This window comes from Parasteatoda tepidariorum, chromosome 4, assembly GCF_043381705.1.
Source record: "Parasteatoda tepidariorum isolate YZ-2023 chromosome 4, CAS_Ptep_4.0, whole genome shotgun sequence".
NCBI classification, from domain to species: domain Eukaryota; kingdom Metazoa; phylum Arthropoda; class Arachnida; order Araneae; family Theridiidae; genus Parasteatoda; species Parasteatoda tepidariorum.
In genome coordinates, this window is record NC_092207.1 from 12,561,203 (window position 1) to 12,586,690 (window position 25,488).

Genomic DNA, 25,488 nt, shown 5'->3' on the forward strand with positions numbered 1-25,488 from the left:
TTATATTCTACTTAAGAAACCATATTGCTAAATGGTTCATACTTTCTTTTCTCATATACAATGTAAGAGCATGGACATTTCAATCAGTTTGGCTCTTAAAAGATTCAATGTGCAACTTAATGAATAAATGGAAGGAAAATATACCAACACAATATTATTAATTGTTTAACTGTGCTATAATGTTTTAGAAATGTTAAATCAAGCAAAATATAATCATGTTATGGTACGTAAAAAATTGCATTTGATTCAATTTTGAAATCTAAGGCAAATTCTAAGCTAAAATATCTTTTTTAAATACAAACTGGCATTAATTTTACATTAACCTAAGTATTTGTTTACTGATTTGTTTTTATTGATTTATTTTCTTTTACTTTTCATTTTTAAACAATGATCTGTTTTTTTTTCGTCTTTTTTTTCTTTCAGAAATATCAATAAAATTTATTTTTTGATAAAAAGTGTGTGTTTTTAAACAGTATGTAATATGTTTTTAAACAATATGCAAAAACTATCAAAAACAGAGAGATTAAAAACTAACACAAATTACAAAAAAATTACAGAAAATAACAACAAAGTATGTTTCACAACATTTTATTAAAAAAACAAGAATTAAGTCTATTATCTATTTTTATAAGCAAAAAAGCAACTAAATCTTAAAAAATATAGCAAAGATGAAACAAACTCAACAAAATACTCGTAAATTAATATTTGTGAAAATATAAAATTAATAGATAATTTTTTCAAATACAAAGAAGATATTTAAAAAAATGTTTAAAATCATTTTTAAATAACTTGATTATAATTTTCGAAAATATTGATTATTATTCAATGTTAACAAACATAGAACAAAAGCGATACAAACACTAATAAACCAATATGATGAAAATATATAAAAAGTATTCAGTTTTACGAAAAATCACATTTCTGAGTGATAAATTTTTAGTGTCAAACATTTAAAAACTAAACATTGAAAATTAAATTTTATTTCGAAAATCATGTGTTTAATAAATAATTAGTGTCAAACAGTAAAAGAAAGAAACACTGAAATTTCAATGTCAAAGAAAATATTAAAATAATGCATTTGTGAAAAAATTATTTGAATGTACGATTTTGAAGAAAAAAATTCAACTATGCGTTTTAAATTATAAATCTTCAAATATTGTCTATAGTGATTAAAAGGAATTTTCATTAATTTTAATACAAGTTTTATATTAAATTTAAGTTCGGATTTTGAATCTATGTAGTTTATATAAAAATTAAAATGATTGTTCTTAGTTTTCAAGTCGATAATTATTATCGTAATTACTTAACTAAATAAAAGAAAATTGTTGTTTTTAAAAAAGCAATTAATGCAATGGATTTAATTGTAAGGATAAATAATGTTTGAAGCATTGATTTTTATTGAACAAGGCAAGAAATTGCCATTATTAATTTATAAACATCTTTTCGAATTTTTTTTCGAAATTAATATCAGTAATAAATTGTCATTAATAAATTCTACATTGCTGTTCAGTTAAGTTTTACATGATCTCAAGAAAGGTTAGTTTAGAGCGAGTAATGCACTCATCATCAAGATGAAAACGAATATGACCGAAACAGGGTTAAATATATAAATGTTTCTCCATCTTTCGGTTATTTACGTTTCGTTTCTGTCCTCATGAAGTGTGTGTTGCACGTTTAGAGTCGACAATATATCACTTTATTTGCAGTTAACTCTTTGAGCATTGATTTTTTCTCTTTTTTTTATTTGTTATTGAATTAACTATTGTTAATTGTTGTATACTTTAACCTTTTCAGTTCTGAGTCAAAAATAAATAATGAAACCATCACATAGATTTAAAAAAAATGTAAAAATAGATGAAAAGATTATGGAAACGTAAATATCACAAAATATTTTTACTTCATCAAATAAAATGTCCAACTATTCCAGATCAATTCTCAATTCTTCATTAAATAGATACTGTATTTACAATTCTGTATGACCGTTGAACTTAACTGGCCATTGGGTGGACGAGACTTTCTCTTGCATGGAGGTCAACTTCGAAATTCAAAATATAGATGCACATCAAAATTACAACATTAGACACAAGGATAAATAGCAATATATATATTTGTAATACATTAATTCATATTACAATCACTGAGATTCAAACGAATTGCAAATATTCACAACAGAATAAAACATTTAAAAAAAATGCAGAATAAGTTCTGCAACACGTAGCCAGTGAAGCACATTTCGAATTGTTGAGTTTAAAAAGTTCAAAAAATTTAATCGATTTAAACGCTTAAAGCTGAACTAGATCGTAACTAAACAGTTCCCTTCAGTACTTTTTAAGTAAATAAACTATTTATTATTAGACCAAAATATTTTAAAAATAAACTTTTATATGTAAGGGTAAATAGTTTCTCACACTATGCCACATTATAACAATTACTCAAATAAAAAATACTAAATAATATGAATAAAAATTTCAGAACCAGAAGCTGAACTAAATCACTTGACTATTATCATTCAATCAATTGCCGTAATATGGTTGTGGTCAGTAACCAGACAACAGAATGAATCTAACAAAATAATTTTAAATATTGATATTGAAGGAATTATGAAGTTTTGTGGAATCAATGAACTGGATTATACGAAAACTCAGAAGTCAAGCGATTGCTTACATTTCCAAAATTGAAGGAATTTTTCAGTGCGCTTCACTGGATCGGTTGCAAAACTTGTTCCTTGTAAACAAACTTCTAAGCTCATAAAAAACATTTCTGTAAACTCAGCTTTTTATGTTATCAATGCTTTGAGCAATGTTCTTCTTATAGTTCATTTCGGATAATAAAGAAAATGATTGGTATTTTTTCAGTTTATTCAGTTCATAAATATTTGCACTCGAAAATAGTCTAAAACACGTTTGAAACGTTTGAAGCAAATGGAAAGATATAGTGCGAAATATTCGTCTTAAAATTAATTTACACCTATTTACATGAACGCAATATTTCATAATAACATTTTTAAATACTTTTGCCGCTTAAAATCACATAATGTAATCAACATAAAATATAAATATTCAATTTATATTATACAATATCCACATATAAAGGGGGAATGCAATAAACTGTATAGTGAAAAACTTAAGTTCACCAGTTACAATAATTTACTTATAAATATGTATCTAAACACAAAATTAAGATAAACATACTTCACAAAAAAACTAACACTATTTACAAAATAAAAGTATCACAGTATTTAAAATGTATATTTCTCTCTTAAAGTTGTTGACGAAAGCGCTCGAGTTCGGAACTAGCTTTGTAAAACAGTGAGAGAAATTAATCTACAAATTAAAAAGAGAACTATTGTAACACTTGACACACTAATTAAGCTTCATTTACATACAAGGAAAGTAGTACAAGCGTAACTTGCCAATCGAGCTGAAATTTTATAAACAGATACATTTTTAGAATAGTAAATAATATGTAATAATTCTTATTTAATTTGAAATGGTTATAAGTTAGATTGTTTTTAATTACAATTTTCAGCCCCAAGTTTATCATCAATTTCTACTAATCTGCAAGTAACTATCGGTTTTTTAGTAAATTTTGTTTTTATTAAATAAATTTTATTATTTTTTAGGCAGTTGATGTCGGTAACTAAATTTTGCACAACCAAACTTGCCAACTATGATTATAAACTAATTTTTCCACAAAAAATTGTGTTTATATTCTATTTCTTTTAAATTGAAAATAATCATAGTTAAATTAGAAAAAAGCAAACGATTATTCATTTTCAGCAAACGATAACAAATGTATTCTTACAATTAATTTTTGATGAAAAAAAATTAAGGTTTTTAATAACTTATAAAATTTTGCGTAGCAAATATTATTCAGTACATTGTTTACTTAACCAATTTCTATTTTTATTAATAGGAGCAATAAATATCTCCTTTAAAATAAATAATTTAATTACGACGCTTACTTCCACTCTTTTTAAAAATGCGTCTATATAATGTATTTTTATAGCATTTTTGGCTAAAACTCCATGATTCTGAATTTTTAAAAAAAAATTATTCTTTCATAATTAAAAAAAAAAAAAAATAAGAGCACCTTTCCTATTTATTTCTTAAGCACAAAATTTCTTTGAAGGAAAAAACTCATCTCAATTTACAAGCGATATTTGGAGTACTTTCTTTGTAATTTTAAATATCTTAAAATTCCAGGCGTAAAAATTTTATTACTAGTAAAGCGTAAAAACTTTATTACTAGTAAAGCTTAACAATCGATCAAAGAAACTCCCTCACAAATGCTAATATCTAAACAGATGAAAAACATACTAAATGACAAACTCATTTTTTTAAGTTCTAAAGAGCATTTTTAGGCGCGATAAAGACACATTTCTGTAATGTATAAAAGAACAGTAAATAGCTTTTATCTTCTCAAAAAGAATAACTTTTGAAAAATATCTAAAATGACATACTTAGCGAAATCTAAGAACCTTTGCATTGGACGTGCATCTTTCGTATACTCAAAAATAAAAATTTCAACAAAAATGCTAAAAATGTGTATTTTTGTTGAAATATGTTTGAACAATTTCTTATTAAGTAAAGAAAAAAAATTCTTTTTTAAAGAACTGAAGGAAAGTGCGATTTGCTTCCTACAGCTACAGCGAACGGCCTTAGAGCAAAAAGAAATAAAAAGAATGGCAGCTTAAGAATGTACCGAACTTTATATAAAGAGGAGATATTTAACGAAATTTTAATCAAAATTTTTATTTTTATGCAACGAAGTACTTTTGTCGTTGTTGTTTTATGAAATTTTATCCTAATCATAGATGATCTTTTTTTTTTATTTATCTAACATAGAATAGACAAAGCTGCATAACTGTTATCAACATGTTTTTCATTTAAGCTTGTGAGCCAGCTTCATTAACCCTTAATAAACTAAACATACATTTTCCTTTGTAACCTTTTATTCATATAAAGTTGCATTTTGTGAATAACGCGTACATCTGTTTGAAAAATAAAATGCCGCTGAAATTGTTTCACTTTACTGCGGATAAACAAATTATATTCTGTTTCATAATCACTTGAATTGATAATCAATATTTAGTAAGCGATTTCAACAGAAAGGTAATAAAATAGAACATTCGATTAAGTTACAATATTTAATCTATTAATTTCCCTTTATGAAGTCTTCTTAAATATTTTTTCTATCAAGTATATGATTTGATAATGAATTATGACATAAAAGACAAGTTTTTATAATTAATAGGCAAAATTATAAGTGAATAGACACTGACTTGTTATAATTGGGACGAAACAATTTTTTTTTTTACAGATTCTAAATTTTGTACACGGACATCAGAATCCTATTTGTGTAGGTAATATCTGAATCTCTTTTGTATTGCACATGTTGCCGGCGCTCCTAGATAATATTTCTGGCGCTCCTAAATAATGTTTCAGGCGCTCCTAGATAATATTTCTGCTAAATGTTTACTATTCTTATACAATTTTTATACAAAAACACTTCAGAATACAAGGGAAGTTAAAAAGATAGAAAGTAGTCTATATACATAGCACTTTTACTAAATTTGTTTTAACTAATAAAATGGTAGTTGACAAACATTCTAAGACGATTTCTTTCTGAATTCATGATTTCTCTCAAAACATTTGACTAACTTTTTGAGCTTTCAACTCAAATCTTAGTTAAATTGAAACCATAATTTTTGTACAGATATTTTTCATACAGCCACAATGCTTACTTTTATTAAATAATTTATTTTGAAATTTTTATAGACTAAAGAGCATAGCAATGTTATAACGTCGAAATATTGTATTTTATTTTACAGATCTTAAAGTAATTAGTATTTAACAGAATGCAATGTCGAAAAATTGTTTGCATTTTCCTCTACGAGTCATAGCTTCCTAGTTAATTAATAAATTATTTTAATTTGCTTTTTATTACTGAATTCTACGATTCACTTTTTCCTTTTAATTTTTACTTAGACCTTCACTTTATTTTACTTTTATTTTATTAATTTCATTTATAAGTTAAGCGAATTTTGAAAAACTAATGTTATTACTAAATAATTTATTTTGAATACATTTTGTATACATTGAAATGTGTTAACATTTTTGATATGAATTTTGAGTTTTTTCATGAATTATTTCTTCAAATGTTCATTTGTTTTTTTAAAAATAAAAGTCATCAAAATTGTAATAATTTTAAATAGTTATTTTTTTAAAATTATCAATTAAGTTCTGTTTATATTGTTAAAATGAAGGGAAATATTATAATTGCATACAATAAAAAAATTATAATATTTTTAATCGTCATTCGTAAACTAGATCTTCTTTTTTGAAATTCTGTTTTTTTCCACTTGAGTTTCAACCAATTGTAAGAAATTGTTTTTGTTTTGAAGAAATAATGACATTATTCCTTAATGATTATGATAGTAATCTATTCAGATTTATGGAACTCAATTTCTGTACGAGCAATACTAAAAAATCAAATTTTTAATATGCGGTTCTCAGTGTTTTTTTTTATGTCCTACAAAAGCCAAAAGGTTATACTGTGCTCATAGTTTGTCTGAAACAGAAACTAATATACTAACACTTACTTATAAAATTGCAATTTTGGTTAATATTAAATATTTACAAAGCATATATTAGTGAATAATCAAGAGTAAAATTCATGAAAAATAATTACAATCACTCTCCACTCCGAAATTTCCTAGAGAAAGAACAGATAATAATTTGGCATTTCATCAGGGCATACAAATACTAAATCGAAATTTCGCTTAGGTCACGAATTAAGATTTGTTGTCGGAAATGAAACCTCAAAAGTTTAATTTCAATTAAAAAAAGGCTATTGAGGAAGTGTTAATTTATTCACTATTATCACTAAAAATTCGAATATTACTTTAAGTTCCGTAAACTTCAAGCAATTTATCGTTTGCGTGATTAGTTGGAAATGAAGTCCACTCAGCTTTCAATCTGGCCTCTTTTTTAAGGTTGTTCCATTTATTGGATGAGATTTAGTCACGCAAATCCCTGAGCGGTTGGTGACAGACCTTTGTTTTGGAACGAGCGACACTAAAATTAAGCACGCACTTTTTGTTGTTCTTTTTATTTTTGTTCTAAAAAAATTAAACAGCAGTTTTTTTACATATGTATATTTAAATTTTATAAAGTGGATGTTGATTCTCTTGCCAGACGATATTTAATATAAAAAACTAAATATCTTTTTTTAAATAAATACTGATTTTTTTGTGTTAAGGAACACATCTTGAAACATTTTTTTTTTAAACTTTTGAGTAAATTATTTAATTAAATCCATGTCATTCGAAAAGAATTGGCCAACTTTGATACACCTTTTCTCACAAAATACTGAATTGATTTTCCCAAAGCTGTTGAGTTTCATTTTTCTTATCTTGATGCACATTTTAATAATGTTTATTAGATTGTTTAACATAAATTTAAAAAAAAAATTCTCTTTAACACTAAATTAAAAAAAATATTTTTCAGTTATAATTCATAAAAAGCCTGTTTAAAAGTGGCAAAAAAAATTAAAACGAGGAGTAAATTGAAAAAAAAAACGTACTTTTAAATCGATTATTTAACATGGGTTGTGATAACCTAACATCTTATGCAATATAGAAGTTACTCTAAAAGAATATCATTTTTAATGAGTCTAAATCTATAATAAATAATGAGGCGCCCATTTTTTCTCATGGCAACTATGTACTTTGAGTTTCATTCACTATTCACAATTTGTTTTATGGCTATAATTACGAAACATTTAATCGTTAAAAAGTTTTATTTCAAAATAATGAACTTTTTTTTACATTTTAATCCCAGTTATCAAATTACTAATTACAACCGATTGTTAAAACTTATGATTTATTATACTAAAACTAACTGTGGATTTTTTTTATAAGTGTATTTAATAATTTTTTTGAAAAACTCAAAACTGGCATTTTAATTACATACTTCGTCATTAGCTAAATACTACTAAAATTTCATATTCATCTCATTATTTATAAATCAAATAGCTTCAATTTATAAATTGAAATAAGTTTGAATAGTTATTAATAAAAGCTGATGAATATAGTTAATTTTGTAAAAAATATTAATTTTATTTTTAATTACTGAAACTACGGCAATTTTTTCATACAATTTCAATTAACAGTTAAAATTAAGACGCAATTTTAGAAACTCATGCTATCAATTTCATTTGAACTATATGCGATTTGTTTGTGGAAAATATATTCACATATAAGTTATTAAATCAAGTGAAAATTGTTAGAAGAGTTAGTGTTAAAAATATAAGATCTGGTTCAATTATGGTAGTACGGATACTATTGTTTCTAATCATTGTCTAATTGTATGCTGTATGTAATAAAATTTAATTATTATGCATTAAACTTGATAACGTTGCGTTATTTAAATTATCAAACCGAAATCAATGACAAGTATCAGAATTATATTTAATTTGCAAATTAAAAACTATGTTTCAATTTCTGGTAAAACTTAGATCGTAATTAAATCAGAAGCAATGCCTTTGAGTGCTAGACAATCGCATTTCGAAAAATCGATACTTGACGCCATTGCTCCTGGTACTACGCGTTCTTTTTGAGGTAGCTGAATCGTAAGAAAAGTTTTCCATTGTAAATATTTCCACTACATTTGGAAATATGTACTTAGGTTTTAGTATTCAGATAATAAAAAAGATTTTAAGAGACGTTTAGAACATAAGTTTGAGTAACTGTCCTGATAAATTTTTTTTATATTTCCTTTACACTCAAAATCAATACTTTTTCTTTATGCTAAATTCGAAGGCATTCATTTAAGATTTAATTTAGGATATATTCCACAATCTTAATTTTGTTGAAATTCAATATTTGGGTTTCTAGTAACCATCAAATTTAATAAACATTAATACTAATTCAAAATAGGATTTATCAACAATATTTTGTTGTAATTTTCAAAATAAAATTCTCATTTGTTTCATGGTACCTAACACCAACATAGTTACAAATTATAGAATATTTGCTGTAACTATTCTTTAATTTAATACATTAATAATTATTAAAATGACTTTGTTTCGAACTTATAAAGCATTTACACACTCGCGATTTAAATTACTACTTTTTAATACGTTTATTATTAACACCATTATTTTGTGTTTTAAGTAATAAATAAGTTTAACGAACATGTTTTTTCAGATTCATGATTGATTAACAAAATAATTTAAATATATGTTCAAACAATCAATATTAGTAAAGTTTCAGGTGAATTATTTTACCAATTCAAAACACTTATTCACAAAAATTAGAATAAATATACACAATCTAAGAATACAAATACAATGAAGAGTGTTCTACTAGATTATTATTTTTTTGTCAAATTATAAAAAAATATTAATTTCAGTTTCTTCGCATTTTAAATCAAATTGGCGTTTAAATAAAAAGTAATTTCAAATTTCGAAATATTTATTTTAAAAAAATCTAAAAATTTAATCCATTTCATGTTAATTACACAAAATTTAAGCTATTTTATTCAAAAATGTATACATAATAAATTTTAAAATGCACATGAGTCAAAGCGCAATTAATTTCTATCGAAACAAAATGTAAACAAGAAACCGGAACTTATATTCTGTAAAAATTTTAAGTGATATTTCTTTTAAAATTGCTAAATATATTTTTTTTTATAGTTAAGGCTTAACATAGTAATAACGTCAATTGTAAAAAAAGGAAAGAATAATTCTATTTTCTAAATTACTTGTTATTCAAACTTAAACAAAGTATATAAGATATTATGAAATGATACAAACTGTGTATTTAACAGAAGTAACTCTTAGAATATAATTTCAATCATGCATGATAAATCTTACCAATACTTAGTCTTTGCAAGTGTCCAACATCTGCGATAAAAATGACGCATGACAATCTATGAAAAAATAGACAAACCAGCGTCTCATCCACGACTTTCTCAAGTGTTTGTAGTAGTTACAATAACGTTACAAAAAACATTTCGACCTAAAGACTTAAAGTTTTGCTACGCCGCCATCATGCAACATGCTTTCAACTCTGTGAAGACCTCAGTAAAGAAACTAGGCTCGCTATTGATGCGCAACATCTTGCCGCTGAGGAGATTAATGATGAGAAGACACCGGTCCCAGAACTTGTCCTTGGAGTCTTCCACCAAAAATGGTTTGAGAGGATAGGAGATTTCGTTGCCCATGTACGAGTAGCTGAGGTACAAGCACGTCAGTACAACAGCCTGAAGTTCACGCTCCTGTTCAATGTCTTCAGCAACGAGATCTCGCAACAGCATGTACAAGAAAACGACATTAGCTGGATTGATGAAGGCGATGTCTTGCCAGCCTTGCATCAAGAGGCTTCTGTCAACAGTCCTCAGCCACATGACAGCATCGGTGGGATGGAAATCTTTCAGTTTCCTGCAACGTCGGTGGAGGAATTCGCCCAAGCAACGCAGCAACTCCGAAGTGGAAGCCTGGATTACAGTTTTCTTGTGAGGACTCGGAGCTACAACATTGCCGTTAATTGATGTGCCGGCAGCTTTTCCTGGAGGAGGCAGGACACCTCCGCAGCTGGACGTGAAAGCAAGGGGACCAACTGCCCCATGGTTTGCTGGCCGGACCAGGTTGTGGGCGGTGAGAATGGCAGGCTTCGGTGGCAGGGGTGGTGGGGCTGGCTTTTGTTTGCAAACATTGTCAAGGTTGTTGTTGTTTCTAACGACTACATCTAACTGGCCTAAACCAGGCTTGAAGCAGGCGAGAGAGTTCTGGATGTTTTTGTTGTTATCCACAAGGGAATGGATGCTATCTAGGGGTTGACGGAGATTTTTGTTTTTCTCTTGCTTCTTCTTGCTCGAAACGGTGAAATGTTTCCAACTCAAAGCGTTGATAAAGAGGGAGTGCTTCTTGAAGTTGTGGTTGTTTCCGTTGCACTTTTCCGTTCCGTTGCTCACTCCGCCACCGTTCTTATCCTTGTTCTTCACGTTGTTGAGCTGCTCGTAGTTGTAGTTGTTGAGGTTGTACTCCCCATAGGCTGGTTTCCTCTCGCGAGGAGAAAAGCTGAGTACAGTGCCCATGGCTGCTGCTGCGGTGCTGCACACAGCGCAGTCCTCGCAAGACGCCAGATCAAACAATCCCTTCGAAGTCCTGATCACGGAAAAGAAAAAACTGGCGTTAGTTTACAAAAACAGAAGAGAAAAAACAAGTCGCACTCCTGCATCAGTTCCTGTTTCCATCATCTTTCATCCCTGAATTGTCCATTTCGGGGACCTGTCCCCGCACCTGCTGCCGGGCAGACGATCGGAATTTCGTCCCTTTCCACATAGTTCTTCCCTAGAATGCGTTCTTGCGCAGTCGGCACCCTCTCGAAAGAGAAGCCGTGCGAATATACTGAGCATGGGCATTTGGGGTCGCTTGGTCGATCGAAATTGGATTTACATTACAGGGATCACCATGGCGACGGACTCCGGGAGGGAGGGAGTGACGTCACGACCCACCTACCAATGATGGAAAGGCACTTTTACAGTGTGTTGTGGGGAGTCGATGCCGATTCTAATTCGAATACAAATAAAAACGGTAAATAAAAAAAAAATTCGAAGACATGTTGCTAGGTTTTTCGGTAGGGGATGCTTTAGAAATGTCTTTTCAAAAGTATTCCGTACAAAATTTTTGTGACAGTTCTTAGATAATCAATTAAATAAGAGGCATAAAAAAGAGAGCAATATTTTCTCCCAAACGAGTTATATTTCTTTCGTGAATTATAATTGTGAATTAAAAAAATATTCCTAAGAATACAAAATAGTACTGCTTTACGATATCTATGACCAAATATAAACCTTTGTATGAGTTGAAAATTATTTAAAATTTTAGAATAACTTTTTAAATTTAATTGTTAAAATCGTTTATTACAAATTTGTTTCATTTAATACTGAATTTTTTTTTATTTTGCAACATCAGTTTTCAAAAGTTAAATATGTTAATGAAAATATTACTATATTCTTTTAATTTTATTAATTAGGGTTATAACGTTGTTAAATTTAGTAACAGTATTGAAATGCTTGCAATAAAGTTAATTTATTTGATTGCAATTTAGAAAAAAGTCAACGCAGCTTGGTTTCTTTTTAATCCCTTAACATTTTGATGTATCGGAAATCATTTTGATGCACACTAGATAGGAAATAAACACTAGATAGTCTGATAAATGGTGTTATAAACTAATTTTGGCACTTTTATTAAATTAGATGGCTCAGTTATCATAAAAATTGCAAACCTTTGAGGGAGGTTTAAATTTCAAAAATATATTTAAATCGAGATGTCAAGTAGATACCAGAAGCTTAGTTAAAGGGGGACATGGGAATTATAAACTTTTAAAGTTACAAAATCTTCGAAATTTCTGCAATGAAATTTTAATAAGTGTTTATTATACGTGTCATCATATATTTATGAAAATAAAATTGATATATTCTTTTTCAAATTCTAAATTGAAACGAATTTGTAAATTACTCCTTTACCTGTATCTTGATTGCTGCGAATTAGAAGATACGTGTATTTTGCTGTTGTTTTTTTTACAATAAATTTTGAAGTGATGAAACGTTTATAACGTAAAATATTGGCAGCTAGGAATGGATTCGTTACATGCCTAAGGTATTTTTGAACAGGTGATCCAAGATGGGAATAAAAAACTATTTTAAAAAACTCAGCAGAAAAATTGTTTTATCTATGATATAATTGTTCAGTAAATTAATCGTGCTCGCAAAGTGGCGTTGAGTTCTCGTTTTGTCCCTGGTAGATACTATACGCAGTTTCTTAAAAGTTATTATGAATTAATAACTAATTATTGTTGAATTTAAAAATTAAGCATTATTAAGTATCCCGTGGTACATGTTAATCCTATTTGTTTAAATAGTTAAGATATAATTTTCATTTTTAATTGACAAAATATTGGGAAATATAAGGAAAATTTCAAAATATGAGACAAAATTTTAAAAGAGGAGATTATTTTCTTTTTAAGATTTTTTTCATTTCAAGTTTTAAGAATTAATCTGTATTAACACATAACCTGTGGAGAATTTTGACTGGTTTAGAATAGAAATATTACTTTTATATTTTATTTTAAAATAATAAAAATATAATGAATTCTACTCTTTGAACAAAAGGTACTTTATAAAAAAGTGAAGAACAATAAAATTCGTTGATTTTTTTTAAAAAATTTGATTTTTTAAATTTAAATTAAACAATTATAAAAGTAGTTAATATCGGTATTACGCTGTTTAAAACAATTTAAAATATAAATAAGAGCATATAAAAGTTAAATATTGAAGAATAACTACTTCAGAATGAGTGAAAGAACTCCAAAAATCATTTTTTTCTTCTCTTTTAAAGAAATGGGGGAGTGATTTCATTTGCCTAAAAGTAATAGAATTCAATATAATATATGTTTATTTTTCCAAAAAATATTATTTTTGTAAGTGTTTATTTTTTAGAGACGCCAACTGTTTCGAATGTATTTATTTTTTAGAGACGCCAACCGTTCGATTTGACAAAATAATTAAAAAAGCGGTTGAGAGCTACACTCAAAAATTTGAACAATTTCGGTTAATTTTGCCAATTTTTTGAAAGGCTCAACAAGACAGAATCGTAACAAAGTGGCACATCACATAGGCCTTTGAATTGTTCAAAAGTAGTAGGGAGTAAAAACCCTATGAATCGAATTCATTAAACCACGAAAAATATCGATTCTCTGACCAGAGCAAGTTGGCATCTCTGTATACTGTTATAAGAAATTCATGCCTTTTTGGAATTTCCAGTTAAAGTGAAAAATTATTAGAAATCTGGGAAATTTCTTTCAAGCAACTCATAGGGCAGTTTCATGGAAAAAAAAATAATTTCATACTTGAATTAAGGGAGTTTTATGACCAAAATCTGAAGAAATACATTCTAAATGTGGGTAATAATTACTTATAAAATAGCAATAAGCTATAAAACAACATAACTTTAACAGCATCTATTTACAAAAAAATTTCGAATATATGGGTGTAACATAAAATAACTATTATTACAAAATAAAACTATATAGAAATTAGCAAGCTTGCGAGATTTTTTAGAGATTTGAAGCATGCCCAACTTCTTTGATTCGGCAAAATGAAGAATTTATTGAGATATATTTAAATGCAATTTGTGATAAGATTTATTATAGTTCAACAAAAATCAATTAACAATTGAGATTAAATCAAAGTATCCCCATGATCAATTTTAAGAATTGTAAAAGTATAGCTTAAGATATAAGATTCATTAAGATAAAATCAAAGAAATAACTGATATTAAATTTAAGGTACAACTTAAATTAACTTAAAATTAATTATGTTAAAGTATTCATCTAGGTGATATTTGGAAATCAAGTGTTTTTTTCCTTATTCAATATTAATGTTAAATCTGCTGGTGTTTTACTCATAAAAATCAGAGTTTTATTATCATTTATTAGTATATAGTGAGAAATACAGTACAGTAAGAAATTGTGGATGCAAAGAAATTTTGTAAAATGAGTATTCACGTAAATTGAAGTACCTAGTTTATTTTTTAAAAAAATATTAAAACATTTAAGTTTTACTCTTCATTTATTAAAAAGATTAACCGAAAGTGCATAAAACTATGATGCTTAAAAAAAATCTTGGAGCTGACTCTCAATTTAATATCTTCCTTCAGAGTTTCAGAATAAAATCGGGATTTTGATGTTAAATTTAAATTTACGCATAAAGTACGCGCTTTCTTAAATTTATACAGGAAATGATTTATACAGGCAATCATTTTATAATTGAGTATTCCTGTGAAAAACATTAAATTGTACAAGGAAATGAACAAGTACTAATATTATAATATTAACTAATATTTATAACTAGTTTAAACAAATTTATCTAGATTAGTTTTAGATTGTTTATATATCTTACGAAATGCTAATTCTATCGAAAAATATACCTTATGAGATCTGGTTTTCCTTATTTCAGAACCTCTAGAAATGTTTATATACAAATTCATGAAGTAGTCAGTCGAATAGTGGCAAGTTTGTCATTTCTTTCACAGGCAGGAGATATTTTCTCTAAGAATTACGTAAATTACTTTCGAAATTTGCGGATAATATATATATAAATATTTATTTATTTTTGCTTTTAATTTGCTTTCAAACAAGTTTTTATTTTTTAGAGATTTACTAATTTTTGCGTAAGCATCACAAAACACTTTTAACTACCTATTTCTGCAAAGCTGAAGGAATACTTTCTTTTTTATTTATTGATGTTGATGTTGATGTCAATTTACGTCGCACTAGAGCTGCACAATGGGCTATTGGCGACGGTCTGGGAAACATCCCGGAGGATGATCCGAAGACATGCCATCACAATTTTGATCCTCAGCGGAGGGGATGGCAACCCCGCTTCGGTAGCCCGACGACCTGCGCGCGAAGTCGAGCACTTTACGGCAGCACAGTTTAACGAGGACCAATACTGCACACCCTCGGTCCCTACGCTGACTGATCCAAGTGGTCACCCACCCGCACACTGACCGCAGCCAGTGATGCTTGACTTCGGTGATCTGCTGGAAACCGTGTCTTATCGATCAGTCCACTGCGAGACTTCTTTTTTATCAAAACACACGTCTCGCAGTGGACTGATCGTTAAGACCCGATTCCCAGTAGAACACCGAAGTCAAGCATCACTGGCTGTGATCAATGTACGGGTGGGTGACCGCTTGGATCAGTCTGCGTAGTGACCGAGGGTGTGCGGTATTGGTCCTCGTTAAACTGTTCCATCGTAAAGTGCTCGACTTCGCGCGCAGGTCATCGGGCTATGGTTGAGAGGGGACCATCCCCTCGGCCGAGGATCAAAATTGTGATGGCATGTCTTCGGATCATCCTCTGGGATGTTTCCCAGACCGTCGCTAATAGCCCATTGTGCAGCAAATCAATATCAAAATCAAGTGCGACGTAAATAAACTACAACAACAGCAATTAAAGCACAACGTAAAATGTTTTATGCCAGGAATCTGTGCAAATATTTCAAGAATTTTTTTCAAACTCAACCGATGATTTTGCCCGGTCTTTTCTAACGAAACCTTTTCAAATCGACAAACAGATAGTTGTAGTTCATTTACGTCGCACTAGAGCTGCACAATGGGCTATAGGAAACAGTCTGGGAAACATCCCTGATGATGATCCGAAGACATGCCATCACAATTTTGATCCTCTGCGGAGGGGATGGCACCCCCGCTTCTGTAGCCTGACGACCTGCACTCGAAGTCGAGCGCTTTACAGTAGAGCAGCTTAACGAGAACCAATACCGCACACCCTCTGTCACCACGCAGGCTAATCCAAGTGGTCACCCAGCCGCACGCTGACCGCAGCCTGTGATGCTTGACTTTGGTGATCTGCTGGGAGTCGTGTCTTAACTTAGCGGGACGACGAACAGATAGACAAAATTATAGAAAAGCATCATCGTAAAGGTACATTGGACGGAAACATGATCCACAATCATTCAGAGTTCTTGGTTGTAGGACATTTCCTTGAACCAGGGAGTTCTATCATGCATATTCAGTTTTACAATTAAGAGCACTGATGAACTATTTGTTTGAAGGAAGAGAGATTCCTAATAATTTTTGCGAGCCTTTCTCTGTCGCAATCAAAAATACAAAGATGTTATATGTTAAGATATTAAAAGATATTTATACAGTACATTGGAGGTATTGGAATTACTTAGTTCTATAAACCCGCTGCAATATTTAAGCGTGACCGATGAAAGTATAATACCTGCAACCAAATTCTTTATTTAATTCATACAAAGCTCTGAACGCTTATGAACACAATGCAAGTTTCTGTATTGTTGTTGTCATTTCGAAAAACTGATGTTTCAAACCACAAACATACAAAGCAAGTTTAGATAATTGTACTCTTCTACTCTGGGCTAAGCTCAAACTTTGCTCAATGTAAGAAAATCAAACGGTTACATAAACTAAAACTGTGAAAAAAAACTATAAGAGGAAATAGAACAAAACAATAAGAAGGAAGATCACTAGCCGTGTCTCAGATTCCTTTTGATCAGTATTCATCTGATAAAGATAAAACTCTTAGAAGAAATACACGAAGAGTAAATTTTTCTTTCTCAGTTATAGCTGGACTCAAATCCATGGCCTCCAATTCTAGAAGAATTAAAGGAGGCGAAATATTTTTTTTAATATGTAAATTTGCTTAACTTATAGCCATGATACGATTTATGTGCTGATAAAAATTTTTTGAAAATGATAATGCTTCAGTTAAATGCTTGCTTGGCTAGTAGCATGTTAAAACTGAATTTTTTGGAGTCATTGGGGTATGAACATGAAGCTTTTTTTCCCAGTCCTGCTATCTCTTTTAACTAATTGGTCCCGTAGTTGATTGATCGTAAAGACACTGTTCCCTATAGATCACACATGTCAGGCATCATTGGCAGTGGTCAGTGAGCGGGTGGGTGATCACTTTTTTCAACCAGTGAAATGACCGATGGGGACCATCGGTCCATCTTAAACTATTCTTCCGTAAGGAGCTCTACTTAGCATAGGTCGTCGGTCTACCAAAGCGGGGGAGCCATCCCCACTGCAGGGGATCAAAATTGGGTTGCCATTTCCTCGGATTATGGGGAGCTTCCCAGACCGTCGCCAATAGCCCATTGAACAGCTCTAATGTGACGTAAACAAAGTTCTACAACTAATACTATTTTTGTAATTGGAAGACAGATTTTACCATTATTTCTCTACTGAAGCTCGCAAGCCTGACAAAAGATATTAACTATTAACGATGCCTTACATAATTGAATTTATGACTCGAATGACTTAAAGAAGAACGGAGTATAGACTCTTTTTAGGGTGAGACTAAAATCTAATGATCTAAAGTTAAGGTCCCGCAGTGGACTGATCGTTAAGACACGGTTCCCAGCAGATCACCAAAGTCAAGCATCACTGGCTGCGGTCAGTGTGCGGGTGGGTGACCACTAGGATTAGTCTGCGTGGTGACAGAGGGTGTGCGGTATTGATTCTCGTTAAACTGTTTGACTGTAAAGCGCTCGACTTCGAGTGCGGGTCGTCGGGCTACCGAAGCGGGGGTGCCATCCCCTCTGCAGAGGTTCAAAATTGTGATGGCATGTCTTCGGATCATCCTCAGGGATGTTTCCCAGACAGTTGCCAATAGCCCATTGTGGAGCTCTAGTGCGACGTAGATGAACTACTACTACTATTGCCTCTAAAGTTAAGGTTCCAGATTGTAACAGAGATGATGAAAGATGAATTCTTCCAAGTCAGCTCTGAGCCTTGCGAAGAAGCGAATAACAAGCTTTTGATTTAAAAGTCAGCAGCAAAAAGATAAATCAATCAAGGGTAGAATTCAAACTTACGATTATCTTATGATCTAGGGCCACAGATGAAAGTATAATAACATACGTTGCGAATTCATATACATCAATGGTTATGGTGGAATTAAAACTTATTGCTTGCGATCGAGAGCCACATACTAAAGTATAATAACATAAGTTGCGAATTTAGATGGCACCTCTGCTTCGATGGCCCGACGATCAGCACGCGAAGTCGAGCACTTTACGGTAGAGCAGTTTAACGAAAATCAATAACGCGCACCCTCGGTCCCTACGCAGACTAATCCAAGTGGTCACCCACCCGCACACTGACCGCAACCAGTGATGCTTGACTTCGGTGATCTGCTGGGAACCGTGTCTTAATGATCAGTCCTCTCCGGGACTCATACGTTGCGAATTCATATACATCAAGGGTTATTGTGGAATTAAAACTTATTGCTTCTTATGATTCAGAGCCACATGCGAAAGTATAATAACCTACTTTAAGAATTCAGATAAATGAAGGGTTATGGTGTTCAAACTTACAGTTTATGATCCAAGGGTCACAAACGAAGGAGTAATAACATTCGTTACCAATTCAGATGCATCAAGGGTTATGGTGGAATTCAGACTTACTGCTTCTTATGATCCAGGGCCACAGAAGAAAGAATAATAATATGCTTTCCGAATTTTATTTAGTATTGTAATAAATTTGATTATCAAATTAAAAGGTTTCTTGTCGATAGTTTGAAGGTTCCACAGAGGCTTTGGGTCACGAACCTGCTATCTTATCAGTCAATGTATAGAGCCTAAGGCGTGAGTCACCATGATCTCAAGATTTTTATTTAACATTATAGAAATCTGCAGATGTATGAGCAACCTCGTCAGTAAACATTACGTTGTCCATTGCTCATTTTTAAAATAATTGAAAACTCTTATTATCATTCTTTGTAATTACAATTTATAAACGAATTTATTTTACATAAATTAGAAAATAGACGTAATACTTACTTCAATAAATGGTATATTAAGTTGCTGTTAATTTACGTCGCACTAGAGCTGCACAATGGGCTATTGACGACGGTCTGGGAAACATCCATGAGGATGATCAGAAGACATGCCATCACAATTTTGATCCTCTGCGGAGGGGATGGCTCCCCCGCTTTGGTAGCCCGACGACCTTCGCGCGAAGTCGAGCACTTTACGGTAGCACAGTTTAACTAGGACCCATACCGCACACCCTCGGTTCCTACGCAGACTGATCCTAGTGGTCACCCACCCACACACTGACCGTAGCCAGTGATGCTTGACTTCGGTGATCTGCTGGGAACCGTGTCTTAGCGATCAATCCACTGCGGGACAAATGTTATATTAAATATTTTATTTTAGTTAATGGTTAATTTATGTAATAAATCTAACTGTAGAAATATTTGTGTTAAAAATATTTCAAAATAATTCTTATTTTGAAATAATTTTATTCCTATACCATCATCGAGTAATAGAGAAGGCAAAAGTCATGGGAAGTTGGATATTTAGTCACTTGGATGCCTTTGGGAGCCAGTAAATAAATAAATAATTGATAAAACCAAAAAATTGTTTTTAACATTACTGCCATCATTCCGAAATTTTTTCAAAATATTTTCGTATATTATGTAGTGTATACAATATTCTCCTACATTTTTTTAAACTTAGTGCGTTTGGTGAAAACTTTAAACAGAATGGAGAGAGATTTGCTAAATTAATATTGGGTATTTTGTAGTGACCTCTTTTAATATATAATTTTAGAACCCTTGTCAAAAATAAAGACAGAAAAGTGTAGGAATTGAGGCTCAAAAAATTAGTATGTTGGAAACAGAATAACCCTTTAGTTCCCAACTTTTAAATTGTGATTTGATGTTTTGTACACCTGTTATCTTCAATAGTGATTACAGACTTCGATGGCAGTTTTGTATTTTTCCTTATTTAAATATCAATTTTTGGCCCATAATGTCTATTCTTTTCAATCTTCAATTCTGAAAAATAGATTATAAAAACAGATATTAAAGGTGGATATTAATTCGCACCTTGTAGATCAGTTTTAAAAATAATAGAAGCTCTTAAAGCTAATTTTAAAGTTAATTTGAAGCTAAAATTATGAATTTGTGCACCTGCCCACTTCAATAGTGGTTACAGATTTCGATAGCGGTTTTATATTTCCGTTCACTTAAATATTAGTTTTTGATCATTATTGTCTATTTTTTTCCATTTTCACTTTTGAAAAAAGATTCTAAAATTTTATATTAAAGGCAGTTATTATGGAGCACCTTGTGGAACAGTTTTTAAGTTAACAGAAGTTTTCAAAGCTAATTAAAGTTAAAATTGAGTGCACAAAGAAAAATATAATTTACTGTCAAAAGTTATTATAAATCATACTTCCTTGTAAGGAATTAAATTTTAAAAAAACGCATAAAATAATAAAATAATGTTATTACATAGACAATTGTGATTATACATAATGATTCATAGTGTAGACGTATGAATAAAATCAAATTATCGTGGCATTATATACTTCTCCTGGGAACAAAATTCGTCCTTTTTACCCTTTTTTCCACAATATGATTTCAATTTACAATTCTAGAGTTTGAGGAGAAAAAAAAAGGACGAAATGAGTACCCTTTTTTCTCTGGTGTCACTTACAAATGGGAACCGCATGTCCATAAGTAAAGAAAGAAAAATTTTTTTTTTTCAAAAATTGTAAAATATTTTTCAATCCTCTACAAATGACTCATTAACCCGATCATTAATACTGAGTCGTATGCTATGACGTCACTGAGCAGAAAATACAAGCTATTAAAAGTGAAATTCTAAACGGCTAATCAATGTCAGACATTTTTGGTCATTCGGCTTTGAGAATGTTATGAAGGAACTGTTATAAATACTGTTTATTTTATAACATAATGCATTTTTTTTTATTACATGTCCGTTTAAAAAAATATTTTAAAGAAATATATGTGTTTTTAATTTTTTTAACGAATGATTTTAAATGAGATAATTTCTAATTTGATTTTCTTCAATAAAATTTCTCATAAAGGGGAATTGTGAGATAAACTTAAAATTGCTATTTAAATATCGTCAAATAAAATAGATAAAAAAAAATATTTCGTGAAAATTGAAATTCATGCGCAAATTAGTTTAATTTTGAAATTGATGTTTACCATAATAAAACTTTAAAATTAGTGATTTCCTTTAATGAAAAATGTATTTACATAATTTAAAATACCAGAAAATTATTAACGAATATTTTTATATTTTAATATCTTTCCAGAAATATTCTAAGTAAATATTTTACTTTTCATCAGTGGCGTGTTGAAGTATAAGGATGCTCGGGGATGGGGTACAGAAATATAAGGACCTCTAAACATAAGAAGAGTGAAATGCACTAAAAAGAAATAAAAATATAACAAATTTATGAATAAAATATAAATAAAAATTAATTAAAAATCTAACAAATTTATGAATAAAATATAAAATATTTAGATATAATAAGAGAATACAGGAAAAAAAAGAAAGAAAAAAAAAGCCTTTTTCAGGAAAAAATAGAAAATCAGACAAATTTTATGATAGAAATGCTAAAGATAAATTCAAATTTAAAAAGTTTGCATCGATCATAATATTTTTCAGCTTAAGTAATTGTATTCTAATTATCGAAAATCGTACGCTTATTTTTTTTTATGGAACGCATAAATTCTTTTGGTAATTAATTTCGTCTTTTAATTTTACTCTTTTTATCTTACAATTTAAATAAACATCAAAAATCGTCCATGAAAAGTTTTGAAATGTTAAAAAAAACAACAATAAATTTTAAATTATTTTTCAGTGGTTTCAAGAATTATACTGATGCCGTTTACTCGGGAACTGCATAATGTGACCAAAGATGGCGGAACGGAAAAAAATAATGACTTTACCGAAAAGAGGCATGTTCTTTCATTTTCCTTGTGGAATAACTCATAGCCGAATGGGAATTGGAAGGAAAAAACGGAATAAAAAAAAAGAGGGGGGAGGATGAAGCGTTGATTATTGGAACACGGGGATCAGTCAGAGACCCCCTATTTCATTCTCTGGTATCCCTTTTGAGTCATGTTCTAGGGGTGGAGAGAGAGAGAGGGTAAGTAACCATTGCGTAAACTGTAACTGATCTTTATCAATGGAAATCGAACATTTCTATGAAATCAACTTGAAAATCTTGTCTCTTTCGAAGGATTTATGATGCTTCGAATTCTTTTATTAATGCATACAAGATATTTATTGTTTTTTTTTTCTTTATATAAAGCTCTTGCAGATAGTTAAATTTTACGACCCTTTCAAATAATTATTTGTAAGTTTATTAAATTAAACAAAACTTAAACAAATATATGATTAAGTACTGTGAAATGCTTTATTCGGGAACAACTTGAGTCATTCTGCTGAAGTTGGGCTTACGGGATGATATCCTTCTTAAACTTATTAGGTTAGACAATCAGAAATAAATATACAAATAAATATTTAAATTTTTGATAAAAAATCATTATAAAAATTATTTTTTAATAATAATGGGTATCTTTATGAATTTTTAATTTTTAATACAGATTTTAAAGGAAACATATTATTAAATGATAAAAATTTTCACTCGAATAATTATATTAGAAATTGAAGATTATTTGTTTTTTTCTTTAAATTTTTTTAGTTTATATGCACTACTTAATAATTATTCTCCAAAATTTAGAAGTCAACAATATTTTGAGCTAATGCATACGGTGGAAGAATTTTGGTAAAATTATCATTTTTGTGTGATAATGAAATTTATGGTTAAAAAAAATCATAATTCTGGTAATAGAAACAAATAATACGATATTTAAACCATTCATTTGGTAATTTTCCGTTCGTATGGTAACGGTTTACCAGAAATTTTAGTTTTCAAAATCATAATTCTTATTTCCACACATTTAGTAATAATATATAACTGAAAAGTAAATTTAACAACATAAAAGGTATACTCTAAAGTATCATGACAAAATTACCAAATTTCGCCACATTTACTTGCAAACAACTTGGTAATAAAACCATATTTTATAGTTAACTTATAAAATTAAATTTAACGAATTAAAGAGTTTTTTGGATATGATTTAAGGTCTCATGATAAATTGATCGAATTTCATCGTATTTACCAAATTTTATCACATATTATTAAACTATATTTTATTGTTAATTTTACCAAAAGTCATGACCAGTCCTCTTTGGTAAAATTTCCCATGCTTTTTAATGCTCCTATAGAGCCATAAAAAGGTAAATATTACCATATTCCGGTCCTTTTCTTCTCATTGCAATGATTTTCATAAGACTTATATATAAATTGTTGAATTCCGTCCGTTGCTAAATACTGGTATGTTTATACATTCCACAACTCATTTAATTTAAATCGGTTCATTAAACTAAATCCAGAAATTGTTCCCACTTTCGATTGCTCTCTAAAGTGATAAAAGTATGGTAATTTCTTTACTGTAAAAAATTACGGTAAAAAATACTGGCACACAGAGAGCCGGTTCTTTTTTATCGTAAAATCCATTTTAATCGGAACATATTACTGAACAAAAAACTGATATACTGCAAATTTTACAGTAAAACCACTGAATCGCTCTAATTAAATAAATATTACTGTAAAGAGTACAGTATATTTTACGGTAAAAATAGATTTTACGGTTAAATGAATTTTACGGATGATGCTCCCAAAGTGCAGAACTTTATATCGTAATTCGCCCACTTTATTTTACTCCATTGTTCAAGGTCAGATTTGAAGTATGAAAAAATGTTTAATAATTAATATGGAACCCAGTGGAACCCTTATTAAACCATATGACCGATATGGAACCATACGGAACCCTTATTAGATATTTAAAATGGAACCCAGAGGGGCATTTAAATATGGGACTCTTAAAAAATGGAATTGATTTTGATTTCGTAGAAATATTAAAAGCTATAGCTGACAACTTTATTTATGAAATTAATTAGACAATTTCTTTAACAAGCTAAATATTTTATGTTTAATTTTTTAAAAACTTTCTTTTTGAATTGAATTAGTAAATATCTGATATTGGGAAATTGAATCTGCTGTAACAAATTATAGAAATATTTTGATAAGTCCATAACTGCTCTATCTTTGAAATACAAAGCAAGAATCATGCCGTAAGTAGTTTCTTTCACTTTATAATTTGTAAGCACAAAGAGTAAATGGCATTTTGCGTCAAAGTATTTTGAATTTTTTCTTCGATTTTTGTGCTTTAAGCAATAATTGAGAGAAATATTAAATCCCCTGGATTTAATCATATTGTTTTTCATTTTCGGAAGGAATCTCCTGGATTTTAACATTTATCGGGAGGGCTTCCAAAGCTATTGATCTTCAGCGCTCCATTTACACTAGTCTGTGATGTTGCTCCCTATAGTAATTTAAATACTGACATATTTTAGTGTCATCAGTCTGATTCATTATATAAAGTTCTGTAAAAATACAAATTATGATAAGAATGAAAGAAATTGCAATAAGATATATTATAATACTATATTACATTTTTAATACATTTGTTAGATTTATTTTATTTAATAATCGTCGTTGAACAGCTGACCCAATCTTGAGTTTACGACAACCAATGTTCAACTCCTTAACCTTGTAATTGTGAACCTAATTCAGAAGACAAGGGAAGTTCTGGATCAAGTATTAGAAGAAATTTGATTTCATGGAGGATCTTTTGATGGAAATAATTCGCATTTGCGTTACAGGGAGAGGAAAACCACGAAAACCCTCCTTAGTCAGCCTGACGGACTTTAACCTTTGATCCATCTATCACTGAGGATATTTGACGTCAGCACTGTGTTCGGTGCTACCCGGGTACGGAATTCGCATCAACCAGTCATCGCTGAGTTTCGAACATAGGCCACTTCATTGGGGTGCTAGCACTCTATCCCCTGACCCATAACGGCTCCCTTGGATATTTTGTAATTTAAAAAAAACGAACAAAAACATTAGTTACTTAATTAAAAAAAATTTATACATGAAAAATTCAATAGCAAATGAAGCTTTGTAGGT

The 25,488-nt window shown here is 29.9% G+C and overlaps 2 protein-coding genes across 3 annotated transcripts in view; one reads left to right on the forward strand and one right to left on the reverse strand.

Moving 5' to 3' along the window:
* The window catches only part of LOC107441924 (GATA zinc finger domain-containing protein 14), a 214,804-nt gene that overhangs the window by 97,944 nt on the left and 91,372 nt on the right, over positions 1–25,488 (forward strand). The window lies entirely within an intron of this gene.
* LOC107441928 (cyclin-dependent kinase 5 activator 1) lies at positions 573–15,223 on the reverse strand. 2 transcript variants are annotated; one of them, XM_043048308.2, is made up of 3 exons: positions 15,001–15,223; positions 13,359–13,434; positions 573–11,175 (listed from the first exon to the last, which is right to left on the reverse strand). In XM_043048308.2, the coding sequence occupies exons 2-3, from the start codon at positions 13,388–13,390 to the stop codon at positions 10,047–10,049; spliced, it is 1,161 nt and encodes a 386-aa protein (XP_042904242.1). In that variant the 5' UTR covers positions 13,391–13,434; positions 15,001–15,223; the 3' UTR covers positions 573–10,046. The 2 variants fall into 2 exon arrangements, with proteins under 2 accessions (XP_042904242.1, XP_015910827.1); XM_016055341.3 differs by lacking the exon at positions 13,359–13,434 and having other exon boundaries at positions 15,001–15,220.